Source organism: Anguilla rostrata, chromosome 11 (assembly GCF_018555375.3).
Source record: "Anguilla rostrata isolate EN2019 chromosome 11, ASM1855537v3, whole genome shotgun sequence".
Taxonomy (NCBI): domain Eukaryota; kingdom Metazoa; phylum Chordata; class Actinopteri; order Anguilliformes; family Anguillidae; genus Anguilla; species Anguilla rostrata.
The window spans coordinates 1,232,212-1,250,705 of NC_057943.1; the positions used below are offsets into that span (position 1 = coordinate 1,232,212).

At 49.9% G+C, this 18,494-nt stretch overlaps 1 protein-coding gene across 2 annotated transcripts in view; it reads left to right on the forward strand.

Moving 5' to 3' along the window:
• The window catches only part of LOC135235157 (collagen alpha-1(II) chain-like), a 40,048-nt gene extending 22,477 nt beyond the window's left edge, over positions 1-17,571 (forward strand). For both annotated transcript variants that reach the window (XM_064300394.1, XM_064300396.1), the window contains 25 exons: positions 487-540; positions 796-849; positions 1,126-1,170; positions 1,349-1,447; positions 1,736-1,843; positions 1,935-1,988; positions 2,567-2,620; positions 2,829-2,882; positions 3,142-3,195; positions 3,803-3,910; positions 4,162-4,215; positions 5,042-5,095; positions 6,876-7,037; positions 8,915-9,022; positions 9,277-9,384; positions 9,983-10,036; positions 10,284-10,391; positions 10,769-10,822; positions 12,017-12,124; positions 12,378-12,431; positions 12,939-13,046; positions 14,634-14,922; positions 15,271-15,458; positions 15,787-16,029; positions 16,570-17,571. In XM_064300394.1, coding sequence (XP_064156464.1) covers positions 487-540; positions 796-849; positions 1,126-1,170; positions 1,349-1,447; positions 1,736-1,843; positions 1,935-1,988; positions 2,567-2,620; positions 2,829-2,882; positions 3,142-3,195; positions 3,803-3,910; positions 4,162-4,215; positions 5,042-5,095; positions 6,876-7,037; positions 8,915-9,022; positions 9,277-9,384; positions 9,983-10,036; positions 10,284-10,391; positions 10,769-10,822; positions 12,017-12,124; positions 12,378-12,431; positions 12,939-13,046; positions 14,634-14,922; positions 15,271-15,458; positions 15,787-16,029; positions 16,570-16,716 — 2,523 coding nt within the window. In that variant the 3' untranslated portion in view covers positions 16,717-17,571. The remainder of the gene's footprint in view (positions 1-486; positions 541-795; positions 850-1,125; positions 1,171-1,348; positions 1,448-1,735; positions 1,844-1,934; positions 1,989-2,566; positions 2,621-2,828; positions 2,883-3,141; positions 3,196-3,802; positions 3,911-4,161; positions 4,216-5,041; positions 5,096-6,875; positions 7,038-8,914; positions 9,023-9,276; positions 9,385-9,982; positions 10,037-10,283; positions 10,392-10,768; positions 10,823-12,016; positions 12,125-12,377; positions 12,432-12,938; positions 13,047-14,633; positions 14,923-15,270; positions 15,459-15,786; positions 16,030-16,569) is intronic.
• The last annotated feature ends 923 nt before the right edge of the window (positions 17,572-18,494 follow it).

Genomic DNA, 18,494 nt, shown 5'->3' on the forward strand with positions numbered 1-18,494 from the left:
TAAAGTGCTTTGCATAAAAGGCATGTTTCAGGATATTAAAATTTCCAGTAAAGCATGAATTGTACTAGTGGCTCATATACCTTTTAAATCTAAGGATATTTATTTACAAGGCCTACCTTTTTTATATTTATATTAATATTATTTATGGACAATAATGGAAATATGAAAACATCACTGATACATTAAAAATGATTTGCAAACTGATAGTGTTCCACATCCTTTTAAAAAGCCATGTGGCATTCAGTCATGTGCATCTTTTATTGTTTTATTGCATTTTACTTTCTTTTATTTACTTTTAAAACCTTTCTGTGTGACATATCCCTGTTTCATTTTTAATTTCTGTAAAATGTTACAGCCATGCATGAAAGTTTCTATGTGAATAAATACTTTACTCCACCAGAGGGCGATGTGGACACAGATGAATGAGTGATGTGTCGAGTGTGGGTTTGGCCCCTGGCCTGATGTCACTGTGTGATCTCTCCACAGGGACTTGCAGGAGAGAGAGGGGAACAGGGCCAGCCTGGTCCCTCTGGATTCCAGGTGAGCACCTTTTCCTGTCACCTGTCACTATTAGCTCACAATCCACAGACAAACCAGGACCATGCAGAGGGATTGACCAATCAAATCTCTGTGCTCATGTGACTCGCATGCTCATTATCTGACTGTAACCTATAAGTGGGATTACCAATAGATGGTACATTTACAAAATTGTTGATATTTTTTATCATCAATTATTGTTTTCAGTTTCAATAATGTTGTAATGTAGCATGCACCTCCCCTCCCCCTCTCATATAGGGTCTACCTGGACCTCCAGGCCCCCCAGGTGAAGGAGGAAAGCCTGGTGACCAGGTATGTGTCCCCAGTGTCTCACCTGTTACACCTTTTTACCTGTCACATCAAACAAGATGACCATGATATGCACTTTTGTACATCACTTTGCATAAAAGCGTCTGCTTTTACAAAATAAATGTAATTTAATGTAAAGATGGGATCTTATTGTTGGATGAAGATACTACCCTGTATTCTGAGTGATTGATTAATTGACTGATTGATAAATTGATTTATTGATTGACTAATTGATTGATTGATTGATTAATTGATTGATTGATGTTCCTCTCTGTGCAGGGTGTCCCAGGAGAGGGTGGTGCCGCTGGTGCTGTTGGACCCAGAGTGAGTGTCTCCCCCCATCTCAGAGTTTAGGATGCTGTCAATATCAGTCAAACCAGCCAGGAACTCTGAACTCCTGAAATAAATGCGCTCCTCCTCATTCTCCTCTCTCTCTCTTTCCCTCCTCTCTCTCTCCTCCCTCTCTCCTCTCTCTCTCCCTCCTCTCTCTTCCTCCCGGCAGGGCGAGCGAGGTTTCCCTGGAGAGAGAGGTGGCGCTGGACCCCAAGGCCTTCAGGGACCACGTGGTCTCCCTGGGACTCCAGGGACCGACGGACCCAAGGTAAGCCCGAGTCTACCTGTCTGTCTGTGTGTCTGTCTGCCTGTCTACCTGTCTGTCTGTCTGCCTCTCTACCCGTCTGTCTGTCTGTCTGTCTACCTGTCTGTCTGTCTGCCTGTCTGTCTGTCTGTCTGTGTCTACCTGTCTGTCTGTCTTACCTGTCTGCCTGTCTGTCTGTCTGTCTGTGTGTCTGTGTGTCTGTCAACCCCTTGTGAAATGTTCATTCGATTAGCTCATTGCATTGGGCTCATGTCTGTCCGTGCTGAGGTCTGTCTGTCCGTCTCGTTTCAGGGTGCCATCGGGCCAGGTGGTAGCCCAGGGGCGCAGGGGCCCCCCGGTCTGCAGGGCATGCCCGGGGAGAGGGGCGCCTCCGGAATCTCAGGACCCAAGGGCGACAGAGTGAGTGACACCCCCAAAAACTGACACCCCAATACGCACCCCAATTTGTGGGTTTGTCACATGATCACTCATCTCTGTATCTCCTTCACAGGGCGACAACGGCGAGAAAGGACCTGAGGGAGCGCCTGGGAAGGACGGCTCAAGAGTGCGTATCGATCCGAGAAAACTCACACTAATCAATCCGATAAAAATCACACTAATCGATCCGATAAAAATCACACTAATCAATCCGAGAAAACTCACACTAATTGACCGAGAAAACTCACACTAATCGGCCCGATAAAAATCACAATAATCGATCCGATAAAAATCACAATAATCGATCCGAGAAAACTCACACTAATCAACCCGAGAAAACTCATACCAATCGACCCGGGAAAACTCACACTAATCAATCCGATAAAAATCACAATAATCGACCCGAGAAAACTCACACTAATCGATCCGATAAAAATCACAATAATCAATCCGAGATCACTCAAACTAATCACCTGCAGGTAGCATATCGGTCTGCACTTATCATCACACAGTGCCAATCACTAACATGCACCATATCAGTCTTGACGGTTTGATGTCCATTCATCACTATCCGTATGAATCTACTCAGTCTGAAGTGTGCAGTCTACATCACACTGTGGAGATATGTATTATACACACTAATTGATTCTCTCTCTCTCTCTCTTTCTCCCTGCCTCTCTCTCTCTCTCGCCCTCTCTCTCTCAGGGTTTGACAGGTCCCATTGGCCCTCCAGGTCCAGCCGGTCCTAATGGACTGAAGGTGATAATTGTTTAATTATTTGGTTCAATAAAACATTTTTTTTCATTTAATACAATTAATTTGTACTCATTATGACTCATTTTATTCAGTCATTCTCTGATTTGCTGGCTTCAGTGTTCCTTAGTGACCGAGGAAGAATCTAAAACACTCTCTCCTCTTTCTCTCTTTCCCTTCCTTTCTTCACTCCCCCCCCCCCCCTCTCTCTCAGGGTGAATCTGGACCTTCAGGCCCAACTGGTGCTGCTGGTGCACGTGGAGCTCCTGTAAGTCTGTCTGGCATTTCTGTCATATTTTTCATCAACACACAATATACAATGTGTGCTTGGAAAAAAGCATTTGATTCACACAAAGAGGATCATATTAGATGCTTAAGCAGATTATGGAGGGCTATGAAATAAATGATAGTGCCAAGTGGGAATGCAGTGGACTCCAGAAGACTGATCCAGATTATTACAGTGATAGACCCCCCCCCATCGCAGCTGCTCTGACCCCCTCCTTCTGCCACCCCCCCCCCTTTTACAGGGCGACCGTGGTGAGACCGGACCCCCCGGGCCTGCTGGGTTCGCTGGACCCCCTGTAAGTACCAGCGTCCTAAACTCATCTCCCAAAAAACTGACTCCTTCCCTAGGTCCTGCTAGTCTGCTAGAAATACTATAAATGCTTGGCAAAGATTTGCAACATGGTGGTAGGTAAACTCCTCAGGTAGTACCTGTGCAGAGTCAGGCCACAGTTGTGATAAAATCACAGGTTTGGCTGGTGGCAAAATCCTACCTGTGTATTCTCAGCATGTCAGAGCTGCAGCTACAGTAATGTAATGTAATGAACTATTTACACACACTTTCTGACTGTCAGTAAAAAACAGAACCCTAAATCAGGGGTGGCAAGAAGGCCGTATCAGGTTCAGGATTTCATAGCAACTTCTGCTGTTAATTATGCAATTAACCCATTGATTATGGATCTGCGCCGTTGGGTTGAATACGGCATTGCCGTTGGGTTGAATATGGCAGTGCCGTTGAGTTGAATGGGGCAGTGCTGTTGGGGTGAATATGGCAGTGCCGTTGGGTTGAATATGGCAGTGCCGTTGTGTTGAATATGGCAGTGCCGTTGGGTTGAATATGGCAGTGCCGTTGGGTTGAATATGGCAGTGCCGTTGGGTTGAGCTCTTTCTGTCCGCTGTGTGAAGGGTGCTGACGGCCAGCCGGGAGCCAAGGGCGAGCTCGGAGAGGGAGGACAGAAAGGAGACGCTGGAGCACCTGGCCCCCAGGGCCCCTCCGGAGCCCCCGGTCCACAGGTGAGTTCCCCTCTTCACCTGGGCATAGTGCCCTATCACTGAACCCCTGTTCACCTGAGCATAGTGACCTATCACTGAACCCCTCTTCACCTGGGCATAGTGCCCTATCACTGAACCCCTCTTCACCTGGGCATAGTGATCTGTTACTGGGCATAGTGACCTGTTACTGTTTGCTGTTGAAGGCGAGATCCTGTTTGCTGTTGAAGGTGAGATCCCAGCTCTGACCCCCGTCTCTCTCGCTCTCTCCTCAGGGCCCCACCGGCGTCTTCGGACCCAAAGGCGCACGCGGTGCTCAAGGCGCTCCTGTGAGTCATCACCCCGTTTCTCCACCCAGATCCCTCCATCTTTCCCTCCTCCCACATCCCTCCATCCTTCCATCCACCCACATCCCTCCATCCTTCCATCCACCCACATCCCTCCATCTTTTCCTCCATCCTTCCATCCACCCACATCCCTCCATCTTTCCATCCACCCACATCCCTCCATCCTTACCTCCTCCCACATCCCTCCATCTTCCATCCCCCACATCCCTCCATCCTTCCTCCTCCCACATCCCTCCATCCTTACCTCCTCCCACATCCCTCCATCTTTCCCTCCATCCTCCTCCACCTCCATCCTCCACATCCCTCCATCTTCCCTCCCCCAATCCCTCCTACCTTCACCTCCATCCTTCCCTCCACCCACATCCCTCATCTTTCCCTCCACCTTCCCTCCACCCAACATCCCTCCATCCTTCCCTCCACCCAGATCCCTCCATCTTTCCCTCCATCCTTCCCTCCACCCACATCCCTTCATCTTTCCCTCCACCTTCCTCCCATCCCTCCTCCTTCCCTCCACCCAGATTCCTCCATCCTTCCCTCCTCCCTGATCCCTCCATCCTTCCCTCCACCCAGATCCCTCCATCCTTCCCTCCACCCAGATCTCTCCATCCCTCCCTCCACCCAGATCCCTCCATCCCTCCCTCCACCTTTATTCTGTGTTTCCATATTTCACAGTGGTCATCCCTCCATTCTCTCTCTCGCCCCACCCACTTCCTTTAGCAGCTCTAACAGATCTGACCCTTGTAGGCCTGATGCATAAAGAGTTGCTTTGATGATGACCTCATATCTGCTTTTATCCCCCCCCCCTTAGGGTGCCACTGGTTTCCCAGGTGCTGCTGGCAGAGTCGGACCTCCCGGCCCCAACGTGAGTCTCCCACCCAATCACTGCTCACACTGCACACTGTCAGGCCCCAACACACTGTCAGGGCCAAAACACATTATCAGGACCCTAACACACCGTAGGGGCCTCACTACACCATTAGGGCCCCAAAACACTGCTGGGGCCACGACAACACTGACAGGGCCCCAAAACACAATCAGGACCCAACGCACCGTCAGGGCCCCAACACACAGTCAGGCCCCAACACTCTGTCAGGGCCCCAACACACCGTCAGGGCCCCAACACACAGTCAGGCCCCAACACTCTGTCAGGGCCCCAACACACCATTAGGGCCCCAAAACACAGTCAGGACCCAACACACCGTCAGGGCCCCAACACACAGTCAGGACCCAACACACCGTCAGGGCCCCAAAACACAGTCAGGACCCAACACACTGTCAGGGCCCCAACACACAGTCAGGACCCAACACACTGTCAGGGCCCCAACATACCAAATCAAATTTAAACACAAATGAAATTAAATTTACTGGCAGGAGAAACAGAAAGCCTAGCATTACCGAGCATGAACACCACAATGAAAATAACCCAGTGTTCAAGCTGCAAGCGATTCAGGCTAGCATTTGCCGGAAGCCCATTAATTCTCTATGAAGCTGAGCAATAGCTAGCAACCTGAGCAACTGGGAAAGTGAGCAACAAATGTTACCCCAGAAAATGTTGGCCACGGTTTATTTTGTGAATAATAGTTCCGCCCAGCTTCACTCATTGCAAGGGAGGAGCGGCTAAAAACTTAAAGGGCAGGCAGCAGGATATATGCAAATATGTCATTTGTTCTGCCAAAATCATTCACATTGACACCAAAACACATTGAGGTTTAAATGCCACTAGATAGCTGGCGATTGCTAGCGATCTATTTCTCTCACTATCTAGATAACATTGGCTATTGAGAAATAGAGAGACTGCAAGCAAGCTTGTGAGAGCAATATATAAAGATTGCTAGCTAGGTAGCAAGTGGGAGAGATAGAGGTCAGTTGGTAGCTATCTGGCTACCAAGAGAAAGATATATATAGTTAACTAATGAGCTAGCAGTAACAAAATAATTATCGGTGTCATTAAATAATTATAGAAACAAAAGCATAGGCTATATGGCAAATGCCTGTCCTTGATACACTTCATAATGCCATTATTTCTCTTTAAAAATGTGTAGCTGCACAAGACTACTAAGAGGACACAATGGGAAGCTCTTGCCCCACCTTAGTACACTCAAGCGACCCATCAGCCGAGCTGCTTGCTGTGTGAACACGGGGCAGCTCTCCCAAGATCAGGGAAGCAGACAGTTTGAGGGCCTTATTATTCCCTTAGCATCATAGCTACATGACTTGTACAGTCTGAATCATATTCAAGGACCTGAATCGCCTTCATGGACGATATGAATCCATATAAATCACAGTCTGAGTCATCTGCGCACATTGAACATACATTAATTGTCTCTGTCTCCTTCGTCCTCACTCCCTTATCTTCTCTCTCTCCCTCCCTCCTCTCTCTTCCCTCTCTCCTCCTCTCTCCCTCTCTCTCCCTTTCTCCTTCCCTCTTGTTCTCTCTCTCTCTTCCCTCTCTCCTCCTCTCTCTCCCCCTCTCTCTCCCTCCCTCTCCCCCCCCTCTCTCTCTCTCTCTCTCCCCCTCTCTCCCTCTCTCTCTCTCTCTCTCTCTCTCCCTGTCTCTCTCCTCCTCTCTCTCTCTTCCCCTCTCTCTCTCTCTCTCTCTCTCTCCCCCCCCCCCCCCCTCCCCCCCTCTCTCTCTCTCGCAGGGTAACCCCGGTGCTGCAGGCCCTGCTGGTCCTGCGGGGAAGGATGGGCCTAAAGGAGTGCGTGGAGACGGCGGTCCTCCTGGTCGCCAAGGAGACGCTGGACTGCGTGGGGCTGCCGGAGCCCCAGGAGAGAAGGGAGAGCCAGGCGAGGATGGACCCCCAGTGAGTGAACCAGACTGCTTCATTATAACCCTTTCCCACTGTAGAGCTAGAACCAGGCTGGCTCATTATAGCCCTTTCCCACTGTAGAGCTGGAACCAGGCTGGCTCATTATAGCCCTTTCCCACTGTAGAGCTGGAACCAGGCTGGCTCATTATAACCCTTTCCCACTGTAGAGCTGGAACCAGGCTGGCTCATTATAGCCCTTTCCCACTGTAGAGCTGGAACCAGGCTGGCTTCATTATAACCCTTTCCCACTGTAGAGCTGAACCAGGCTGGCTCATTATAGTCCTTTCCCACTGTAGAGCTGAACCAGGCTGGCTCATTATAGCCCTTTCCCACTGTAGAGCTGAACCAGGCTGGCTCATTATAGCCCTTTCCCACTGTAGAGCTGAACCAGGCTGGCTCATTATAGCCCTTTCCCACTGTAGAGCTGAACCAGGCTGGCTCATTATAGCCCTTTCCCACTGTAGAGCTGAACCAGGCTGCTTCATTATAACCCTTTTCCACTGTAGAGCTAGAACCAGGCTGGCTCATTCTAGCCCTTTCCCACTGCAGAGCTGAACCAGGCTGGCTCATTATAGCCCTTTCCCACTGTAGAGCTGGAACCAGGCTGGCTCATTCTAGCCCTTTCCCACTGTAGAGCTGAACCAGGCTGGCTCATTATAGCCCTTTCCCTCTGTAGAGCTGGAACCAGGCTGGCTCATTATAGCCCTTTCCCACTGTAGAGCTGAACCAGGCTGGCTCATTATAGCCCTTTCCCACTGTAGAGCTGAACCAGGCTGCTTCATTATAACCCTTTTCCACTGTAGAGCTAGAACCAGGCTGGCTCATTCTAGCCCTTTCCCACTGTAGAGCTGAACCAGGCTGGCTCATTATAGCCCTTTCCCACTGTAGAGCTGAACCAGGCTGGCTCATTATAGCCCTTTCCCACTGTAGAGCTGAACCAGGCTGGCTCATTATAGCCCTTTCCCACTGTAGAGCTGAACCAGGCTGGCTCATTATAGCCCTTTCCCACTGTAGAGCTGGAACCAGACTGGCTCATTATAGCCCATTCCCACTGTTGAGCTGAACCAGGCTGGCTCATTATAGCCCTTTCCCACTGTAGAGCTGGAACCAGGCTGGCTCATTATAGCCCTTTCCCACTGCAGAGCTGGAACCAGGCTGGCTCATTATAGCCCTTTCCCACTGTAGAGCTGAACCAGGCTGGCTCATTATAGCCCTTTCCCACTGTAGAGCTGAACCAGGCTACTTCATTATAACCCTTTTCCACTGTAGAGCTAGAACCAGGCTGGCTCATTCTAGCCCTTTCCCACTGTAGAGCTGAACCAGGCTGGCTCATTATAGCCCTTTCCCACTGTAGAGCTGAACCAGGCTGGCTCATTATAGCCCTTTCCCACTGTAGAGCTGGAACCAGACTGGCTCATTATAGCACTTTCCCACTGTAGAGCTGAACCAGACTGGCTCATTATAGCCCTTTCCCACTGTAGAGCTGAACCAGGCTGGCTCATTATAGCCCTTTCCCACTGTAGAGCTGGAACCAGACTGGCTCATTATAGCACTTTCCCACTGTAGAGCTGAACCAGGCTGGCTCATTATAGCACTTTCCCACTGTAGAGCTGAACCAGACTGGCTCATTATAGCCCTTTCCCACTGTAGCGCTGAACCAGGCTGGCTCATTATCTGATGCAGACGCAAAAAATTGTTTGCGATTTAGCTAGCAACCTCATTACAGAACACTTAGTAAGGTAACTTGATTTTAATGATTCAAAGGGTCATTTTTAAATGCAGGTGAAACTGGTGAAGACAGAAATATTCCTCACCTGCTTTTTTGAGAAGCAGATTTTTAAAGCTCACGCCGCCTCTGCTTCTGCTCGTAGGGTCCAGACGGCCCCTCAGGACCTCAGGGTTTGGCCGGATCTCGCGGTATTGTGGGTCTGCCGGGACAGCGTGGAGAGAGGGGGTTCCCTGGCCTTCCGGGACCTTCTGTGAGTACCAAACACACACGCATGCCCACACACCCGGACACATGTACGCGCACACACACGCACACACTGAATGGCCCAACAATACTTGCCATTTTCCTAACTAAATTGTACCTTGTGTACTTGTCATTATGCTATATGTTATTTTATGTTGTTTAACACACTGGTCTGGTTACCAGAAGGAAGGCTTTGGTGTTGCCCCCGGTGGCCACTCTGATAATTGCTCTCTTTCTCTCTCTCTCTCTCTCTCTCCACAGGGTGAACCAGGCAAACAGGGAGGTCCAGGTGGGGCGGGCGACCGAGGACCCCCTGGGCCTGTGGGGCCCCCTGGCCTGACTGGACCATCAGGGGAACCTGGCAGAGAGGTGAGCAGGGTCGCTGGAACCTGGGCCAGGTGACTCACCTGGAGGGAAACAGGTGTAACGAGCAGTGATGGAGGCGGAGTTTACAAACTCTGGCTTTTACAAGATGCAGTTACCTCACAGGGGTAATGGAACTGACCCTACTCTAGTGCTCCACCAGAATTCAAAGTGCTCGACCAGAGCTGCTTTTATACTGAATAGATATAATAGATATAAGTTCTAGATGTTCTGAGCTCTATAATCTTTTGGTGTGTGACTGGTATCTATGGTGAAACTGCTGGCAGACTAATGCATTGGACGCATCTGTAATCACAGTGAAGTCTCAGCATCCTTACTCAGCTGAACTAACCTGTCAGGGCAGATTTCATAATACATTCAGAAATTAAATAAAAACACTCCAGCATTGCTCGTTGTCTTACAATATCGTATCTCTCTGGTCTTATGCAGCCTTATTCTTTCTAGTCTGTAAGACATATTCACAGCCTCTGTACTGTATGAATAAAGAGACAGAGTAATTGGCGGCAGAGCTATGTAACCATGGAAATAGTGCCCCTCCCCTCCTCCCCACCTTTTCCCATCCTAATCATCTGTGACATCACAGGGCACCCCTGGATCCGATGGACCTCCCGGCAGAGATGGAGCTACTGGGATCAAGGTGAGAATCTCACAGGGAAATCTGTTTCTCTAAAATCAGAAAAGACTGTTGTTTTAAAGTCATAGACATGTCAGGCTTTTTGCTGAACAGACAGACAGACAGTATTTAGTCATTTCTACAATAAGCAATACATTTGCCACAATCATTAACCAAATCATGTTCACTGACAGTGTGAGTTTAAAGTAGTTTCATGAAGTGATGGTTCTTACTGGTTCTCACTGACGGGATTGTGTCTCGCCCCCTGCAGGGCGACCGTGGTAACACAGGACCTGCTGGGGCTCCAGGAGCTCCGGGGGCCCCTGGGGGCCCGGGACCCGTAGGCCCCACCGGCAAACAGGGAGACAGAGGAGAGTCTGTGAGTATTCCTCTCTTAGACCCGCCCACTCGAGCTGGCCAATCAAACGATAACAACCTCACGCAATTCTCTGAGCGATGGTGTTTAATGCAGAACTGGCCTTTCGGCCTTTAGTTCAAAACAAGCTGTTTTACTCTGTAAGATATTAATGCAAGATGTAATGTAAGTTATTGAAATGTGTAAATATAGCTATTCTTTATTAATCATATTTAACATTATGTAATACGTTTGGGTGCTTTTGCAAGAAATATATTTTCTTCTTGTAAAATTAATGTCACATATGGTACTGTTTGTGTTGCACAATGTGGCATGTTTATATATGTTTAACCTATCTCCTCTCCTCCCTCCCTCACTCTCTCTCTCTCTTTCTCTCTCAGGGCGCTCAAGGACCCTCAGGGCCTCCAGGTCCCGCTGGAGCCAGAGGCATGGCTGTAAGTGTCCAACACTGTCCCCACTATGCACACTACTGCCATACACACACACACTGTCCCCACTGTGCACACTACTGCCATACACACATACACTGTCCCCACTGTGCACACTACTGCCATACACACACACTGTCCCCACTGTGCACACTACTGCCATACACACACACACTGTCCCCACTGTGCACACTACTGCCATACACACATACACTGTCCCCACTATGCACACTACTGCCATACACACACACACTGTCCCCACTGTGCACACTACTGCCATACACACATACACTGTCCCCACTGTGCACACTACTGCCATACACACACACACTGTCCCCACTGTGCACACTACTGCCATACACACACACACTGTCCCCACTGTGCACACTACTGCCATACACACACACACTGTCCTCTCAGTGCACACTACTGCCATACACACACACACTGTCCTCTCAGTGCACACTACTGCCATACACACATACACTGTCCCCACTGTGCACACTACTGCCATACACACACACACTGTCCCCACTGTGCACACTACTGCCATACACACACACACTGTCCCCACTGCGCACACTACTGCCATACACACACACACTGTCCCCACTATGCACACTACTGTCATACACACACACACTGTCCCCACTGTGCACACTACTGCCATACACACACACACTGTGCACACTACTGCCATACACACACACACTGTCCCCACTGTGCACACTACTGCCATACACACACACATTGTCCTCTCAGTGCACACTACTGCCATACACACACACACTGTCCCCACTGTGCACACTACTGCCATACACACACACACTGTCCCCACTGTGCACACTACTGCCATACACACACACTGTCCCCACTGTGCACACTACTGCCATACACGCACACACTGTCCCCACTGTGCACACTACTGCCATACACACACACTGTCCTCTCAGTGCACACGAATACCATACACACACACAGTCCCCACTGTGCACACTACTGCCATACACACACACACTGTCCTCTCAGTGCACACTACTGCCATACACACACATCGTTCTTGTTCAAAGATACACAATTGCAGTGCCCATACACATTATATTATGCTGCCACTGAACACTCAAAGCAAACGGAAGCAGCTTAGGTTGTGATAGGAGTGCTCTTCTGTGCACCAATTGCTTCCTCCTTCTCTTCCTCCAGGGACCTCAAGGGCCACGTGGAGACAAGGGTGAGGCGGGCGAGACAGGCGAGCGAGGGCAGAAGGGTCATCGGGGTTTCACTGGCCTGCAGGGTCTGCCAGGACCTCCCGTAAGTGACCGCTCGATGACCACTTCCTCCTGTAACAGGAAATGGCTTTCCACCATATCCCTGGCACAAGCTCTGTCAATCGCTCACAATATTATGACAGAAGGATCTGTTCACATGATGTTACTGTGTCATCTGCTAACTCTGAGTAGTATTTCAGCATTATACCACAAAGCCAAGTTAAATCTGAGTAGTGCACAGAAGAAGACTCTCAATTGTTACCTGAAGTTTTTGTCTGCCCCTCCCCCTCCTATAGGGTTCCCCTGGTGACCAGGGTGCTGCTGGACCTGCCGGCCCAAGTGGAGCTAAGGTCAGTTCAAGGTTATGGGACAGAAAATGACACCACCTTGCCCTCTCATACTTTTTTACTGATGAAAATGAATAATATATCAGTAGTGAAGACGAGAATGTGTGATGCTAAATGAATAATATATCAGTAGTGAAGACGAGCATGTGTGATGCTAAATGAATAATATATCAGTAGTGAAGACGAGCATGTGTGATGCTAAATGAATAATATATCAGTAGTGAAGACGAGAATGTGTGATGCTAAATGAATAATATATCAGTAGTGAAGACGAGAATGTGTGATGCTAAATGAATAATATATCAGTAGTGAAGACGAGAATGTGTGATGCTAAATGAATAATATATCAGTAGTGAAGACGAGAATGTGTGATGCTAAATGAATAATATATCAGTAGTGAAGGTGAGAATGTGTGATGCTAAATGAATAATATATCAGTAGTGAAGACGAGCATGCCCAATGGTGATTGGACAGGCCAGGCGTTGTGTTTAACCCTTTCTGTGTCTCTAGGGGCCCCCTGGGCCAGTGGGCCCCGGTGGGAAGGATGGTGCGAACGGCATTCCTGGACCCCTTGGACCCCCCGGGCCTCGCGGTCGCTCTGGAGAAACTGGACCTTCTGTGAGTAGCACATCGGACCCTGCGTCCTGACCTCCAGCCCTACCTCACTGTGCTGCCTCACTGTCCTACCTCACTGTCCTACCTCACTGTCCTACCTCACTGTCCTTCCTTATTGTCCTGCCTCACTGTCCTTCCTCACTGTCCTGACCTCACTGTCCTTCCTCACTGTCCTGCCTCACTGTCCTTCCTCACCGTGCTGCCTCACTGTCCTGATCTCCAGCCCTGCCTCACTGTCCTTCCTCACTGTCCTACCTCACTGTCCTTCCTTATTGTCCTGCCTCACTGTCCTTCCTCACTGTCCTGCCTCACTGTCCTGACCTCACTGTCCTTCCTCACTGTCCTGCCTCACTGTCCTTCCTCACTGTCCTGACCTCACTGTCCTTCCTCACTGTCCTGCCTCACTGTCCTTCCTCACCGTGCTGCCTCACTGTCCTGATCTCCAGCCCTGCCTCACTGTCCTTCCTCACTGTCCTACCTCACTGTCCTTCCTTATTGTCCTGCCTCACTGTCCTTCCTCACTGTGCTGCCTCACTGTCCTTCCTCACTGTCCTGCCTCACTGTCCTTCCTCACCGTGCTGCCTCACTGTCCTGATCTCAGCCCTGCCTCACTGTCCTTCCTCACTGTCCCGCCTCACTGTCCTTCCTCACTGTCCCGCCTCACTGTCCTTCCTCACTGTCCTCCTCACTGTCCTTCCTCACTGTCCTGCTCACTGTCCTTCCTCACTGTCCTACCTCACTGTCCTTCCTTATTGTCCTGCCTCACTGTCCTTCCTCACTGTCCTGCCTCACTGTCCTGACCTCACTGTCCTTCCTCACTGTCCTGCCTCACTGTCCTTCCTCACTGTCCTGACCTCACTGTCCTTCCTCACTGTCCTGCCTCACTGTCCTTCCTCACCGTGCTGCCTCACTGTCCTGATCTCCAGCCCTGCCTCACTGTCCTTCCTCACTGTCCTACCTCACTGTCCTTCCTTATTGTCCTGCCTCACTGTCCTTCCTCACTGTGCTGCCTCACTGTCCTTCCTCACTGTCCTGCCTCACTGTCCTTCCTCACCGTGCTGCCTCACTGTCCTGATCTCCAGCCCTGCCTCACTGTCCTTCCTCACTGTCCCGCCTCACTGTCCTTCCTCACTGTCCCGCCTCACTGTCCTTCCTCACTGTCCTTCCTCACTGTCCTTCCTCACTGTCCTGCCTCACTGTCCTTCCTCACTGTCCTACACATCCATGATTCAGACTTCCGTAGTACTCTCACTCACCACACGACTCACTCAAGACCCAGTAAACATGCTGTAAAGTCTCAGGAAAGTTTCAGTAAAAAATGCTATAGGCTCAATAGGGATGCTTAAGACATAAGGCCTCAGGTAAGACTCAGTGCAATGCTTTAAAAAACGCCCAGTAACATCTCAGCAAAAACTTTGTATATATTTTGTAAAGTCTCGTTTAACTCTTAAGTATACCTGAGAGCAAGTCCTAATCTAAGTTACCCAGTAATGTTCCGACACATCTCCCTCATCCCTGTTCTCTCCACCTGAGGTCGATGCACACCTGTCTTCATGCCCTTTTCTCTCTCTCTCTCTTTCTCCACCCCAGGGTCCTCCTGGTAACCCCGGCCCCCCTGGACCGCCTGGCCCCCCAGGCCCCGGGATCGACATGTCGGCCTTCGCTGGCCTGTCCCAGCCGGAGAAGTCCCCGGACCCCCTGCGCTACATGAGGGCCGACCAGGCTTCCGGAAACCTCCGCCAGCACGACGCCGAGGTGGACGCCACCCTCAAGTCCCTCAACAGCCAGATCGAGAACATCCGCAGCCCCGAGGGCTCCAAGAAGAACCCCGCCCGCACCTGCAGGGACCTCAAACTCTGCCATCCCGAGTGGAAGAGCGGTGAGTGTGTGTGTGGGGGGGGGGGGGGGGTCAGTGCGGGGGGGGTCAGTGGGGGGGTTAAACTGCACCACAGAGGGGACCTGCCCATGGGCTCCAGTGTGGCCTCAGGGTGCAGGGCTGTGGAGCTCAGTTTGGAACCCAGAGGCTGTAGCTTTGATTCAGTATCCGTGTTCCACACTTTCACTTCCACTTGAGCGAGGCCCTCACCTTGCTGCTCATTAATGCTACTCACAGAATAGTTATTAAATGCTTTTACATGTTACATAAATATATCATATGATATAATACTACAAAAAAAAAACACCTTGCTGTAGCTGAAATGACTCGGTTCTCTCCCTCGTCTCACAGGTGAATACTGGATCGATCCTAACCAGGGCTGCACAGTTGATGCCATCAAGGTCTTCTGCAACATGGAGACTGGAGAGACCTGCGTCCAGCCCAGGCCCGCTAGCATCCCGCGCAAGAACTGGTGGTCCAGCAAGGGCAAGGAGCGCAAGCACATCTATTTCGGAGAGACTATGAACGGAGGCTACAGCGTGAGTTACGCTTTTCAAATTTCAAAATCACAACTTTTGAAACAAAAAAACCTCGGTTTCTAGAGTCATTCTGACTCTTCAATGATTCTTCACAGAGTGAGGCTTCATGACCCTCGTAGTGGGCAGTTCTGGCAATGTACTGTCAATCACGCTCACATGCTCATAGTCTTTTGCTCCCCATAGTAACACAATGCGATTCATTCATATCTACGATATGTACCACATCATAGCCCCACCCATTTAGCAGGTAATGAAGCCACACTCTCCAATCACAAGGTGGTGGTGATCGCTTATGTGTCATACCTGTCCTCTCTGGCTCCCCCTGCAGTTCAGCTACGGCGATGACAGCATGGCTCCCAACACGGCCAGTATTCAGATGACCTTCCTCCGCCTGCTGTCCACAGAGGGCTCCCAGAGCCTCACCTACCACTGCCGCAACAGCGTGGCCTACATGGACCAGGCCAGCGGCAACCTGAAGAAGGCCCTGCTGCTGCAGGGCTCCAACGACGTGGAGCTGCGCGCCGAGGGCAGCAGCCGCTTCACCTACAGCGTGCTGGAGGACGGCTGCACGGTGAGGGAGCCGCGTACACAGAGAGCGCACACACACACACACGCACACGCATGCGCGCACACGCACGCACGCACGCATGCGCGCACACACACACCACACACGACACGCACGCACGCACGATGCTCACACACACACACACGCACGCACACACGCACGCACGCACCGCATGCCGCACACACCACACACACACACACACACACACACACATACACACACACACGCACACGCATGCGCGCGCCACACACACACACACACGCATGCACGCTCACACACACACACACACACACAAACAAACTCACACACGCACACGCATGCGCGCACACACACACACACACACACACACGCACACACACACACACACACGCACGCACACACACACGCACACACGCTCACACGCACACGCGCACACACACACACACACACGCGCACACACACACACACGCACACACACACACAAATATAAAACACGCACAATCATCATGTTGAGTAGCCCTCGCGTAGAGGACGTACTTTAACGTGTGCTGGCCTGTCCCCTCACAGAAGCACACGGGCCAGTGGGGCAAGACGGTGATCGAGTACAAAACGCAGAAGACGTCCCGCCTCCCCATCGTGGACATCGCACCCCTGGACATCGGAGGGGCGGACCAGGAGTTCGGCGTGGACATCGGCCCCGTCTGCTTCTTGTAAAGAGGAACAATGTGACAGAAGAACGAAGAAGTGAAGGAAAAACAACTCAGTTCTGAAAACAAACGAATCTCACACACCAGAAAAAAGGAAGATAAAAGAGAAAAAGAAAATCAAAGTTCTTGTAAGTAAGAAAAAAAAATGAAGAAACAAGAGAAGTAATTTTTACACTCCAGAGATATCCTTCCTCAGGATGGCATCAGCTGTGACCGTGTGCGATTCTCCATACAAACCACGCCCACCCCTTCATTTCCCAGCCCACTTAGCCACACCCACCACCTGAAGCTCCTCCCCCTCCTCCACCCACACACACCGTGTAGGCCCAGCTGTGAATGGAGAGGAACGATGTCCAGGATCGTAAAGGAACAGGCCAGTTTGAAACAATTCAGACAGGAAAAACATGACTTAGTGTCTCTTATTTATTGTCAAACAATTAGGGTTGAAAGTGTGATTAAGTGCCTGGGTGTGTAAGAACAAGAGGCTCCGCCCCCTTCCCCTCTTTCTCTCCCCCCTCCCCCCTCTCCCCTCCCAAAGTACAGTGTGAGACCAAAATTAGATTTATTAAGTGCAGGTATTCCCACTTCTACCACCATAGTGTCTATTCAGATAATTACTGTGTATTATAGTGATGTCCATGGTGCTACTTTTGTAAAACAGGTTTTTTTTTTAACCAGATATTGAAAATTTGTACTTTTGGAAGGGCTGTTTCAATCTGGGATTTTTTCAGTGTTCCAAAAAAAGTTTTTTTTGTCATTTTATTTTTTCCCTTCAATGCCCTTAACTGGTTATTTGTGTTAACCGTGTAAAGAGACTTCCTAAATTTTTCATTAAATCTGATGAATTCATTTTGCTTTGTAATTATAAGACTGTTGTTGTTTTTTAAAGCTACCTCGTGCTGGTAAAAACAGACATACAGAAATCTGAAAGTTGAACCTGAACCTTGTATAAAAAAATTAAAAATTCTAAGTAAAAAAAAAAAAAAGAAAAAAACCAACTCTGGGTGAACATGGTGCCTGATTGGTTGACTGCGTTGGGTGGGCGTGTCTTCCTATGGTTCGACAAGTTCCAGAGTGAAGTCTCGTCCAAAATTGCCCGACACACCCACCCTGCTGACCTCACACAGAGCACCCCCCCTGTTCCGGCAGGACAGGGTCAGGCAGACCGGGGAGGACAGGGGGCTTCACCGGCTGCCCTGGTTCTGCCGCAGAACGACCAGTCACCTGACTGTTCAGAACCTTCCGGGTCCCGCAGCAGGGGGTCTGTCTGTGTGAGCGTGTGTATATTTCTTATTATTATTAATAATAATATTATTATGATCATGATCATTTTGTTTCCTTTTTTCATTTTTTTTTTTGTTTTGTTATGGTTTTAATTGATTGTAAGTTGGAAATAAAAGAAAACGTAAGAAGGAAACGGCTTTTTGATTGGGTCCCAGGAGACGGAATGCGAGAGCGGGGCTTTCAGGGAGACCTGATTGGTTGAGATTTCTCAGCTTTCACTCCCAGAACCCTGATGCTCATTTCCCTTGTGTCTGTTCTTCTGTTTGGTGCAATTCCCTGAAAAGAAAATGGCTTAATGTGATCACATCTGTGTGTGTGTGTGTGTGTGTGTGAGAGAGAGAGAGACAGTGTGTGTGTGTGTGTGTGTGAGAGAGTGTGTGTGTGTGCGAGAGAGAGAGAGACAGTGTGTGTGTGTGTGAGAGAGAGTGTGCGTGTGTGTGTGTATGTGTGGTTGTGCATCTCTGGGGAAAGGTGCAGAGTTCAGCACACAGGCTCCACCTA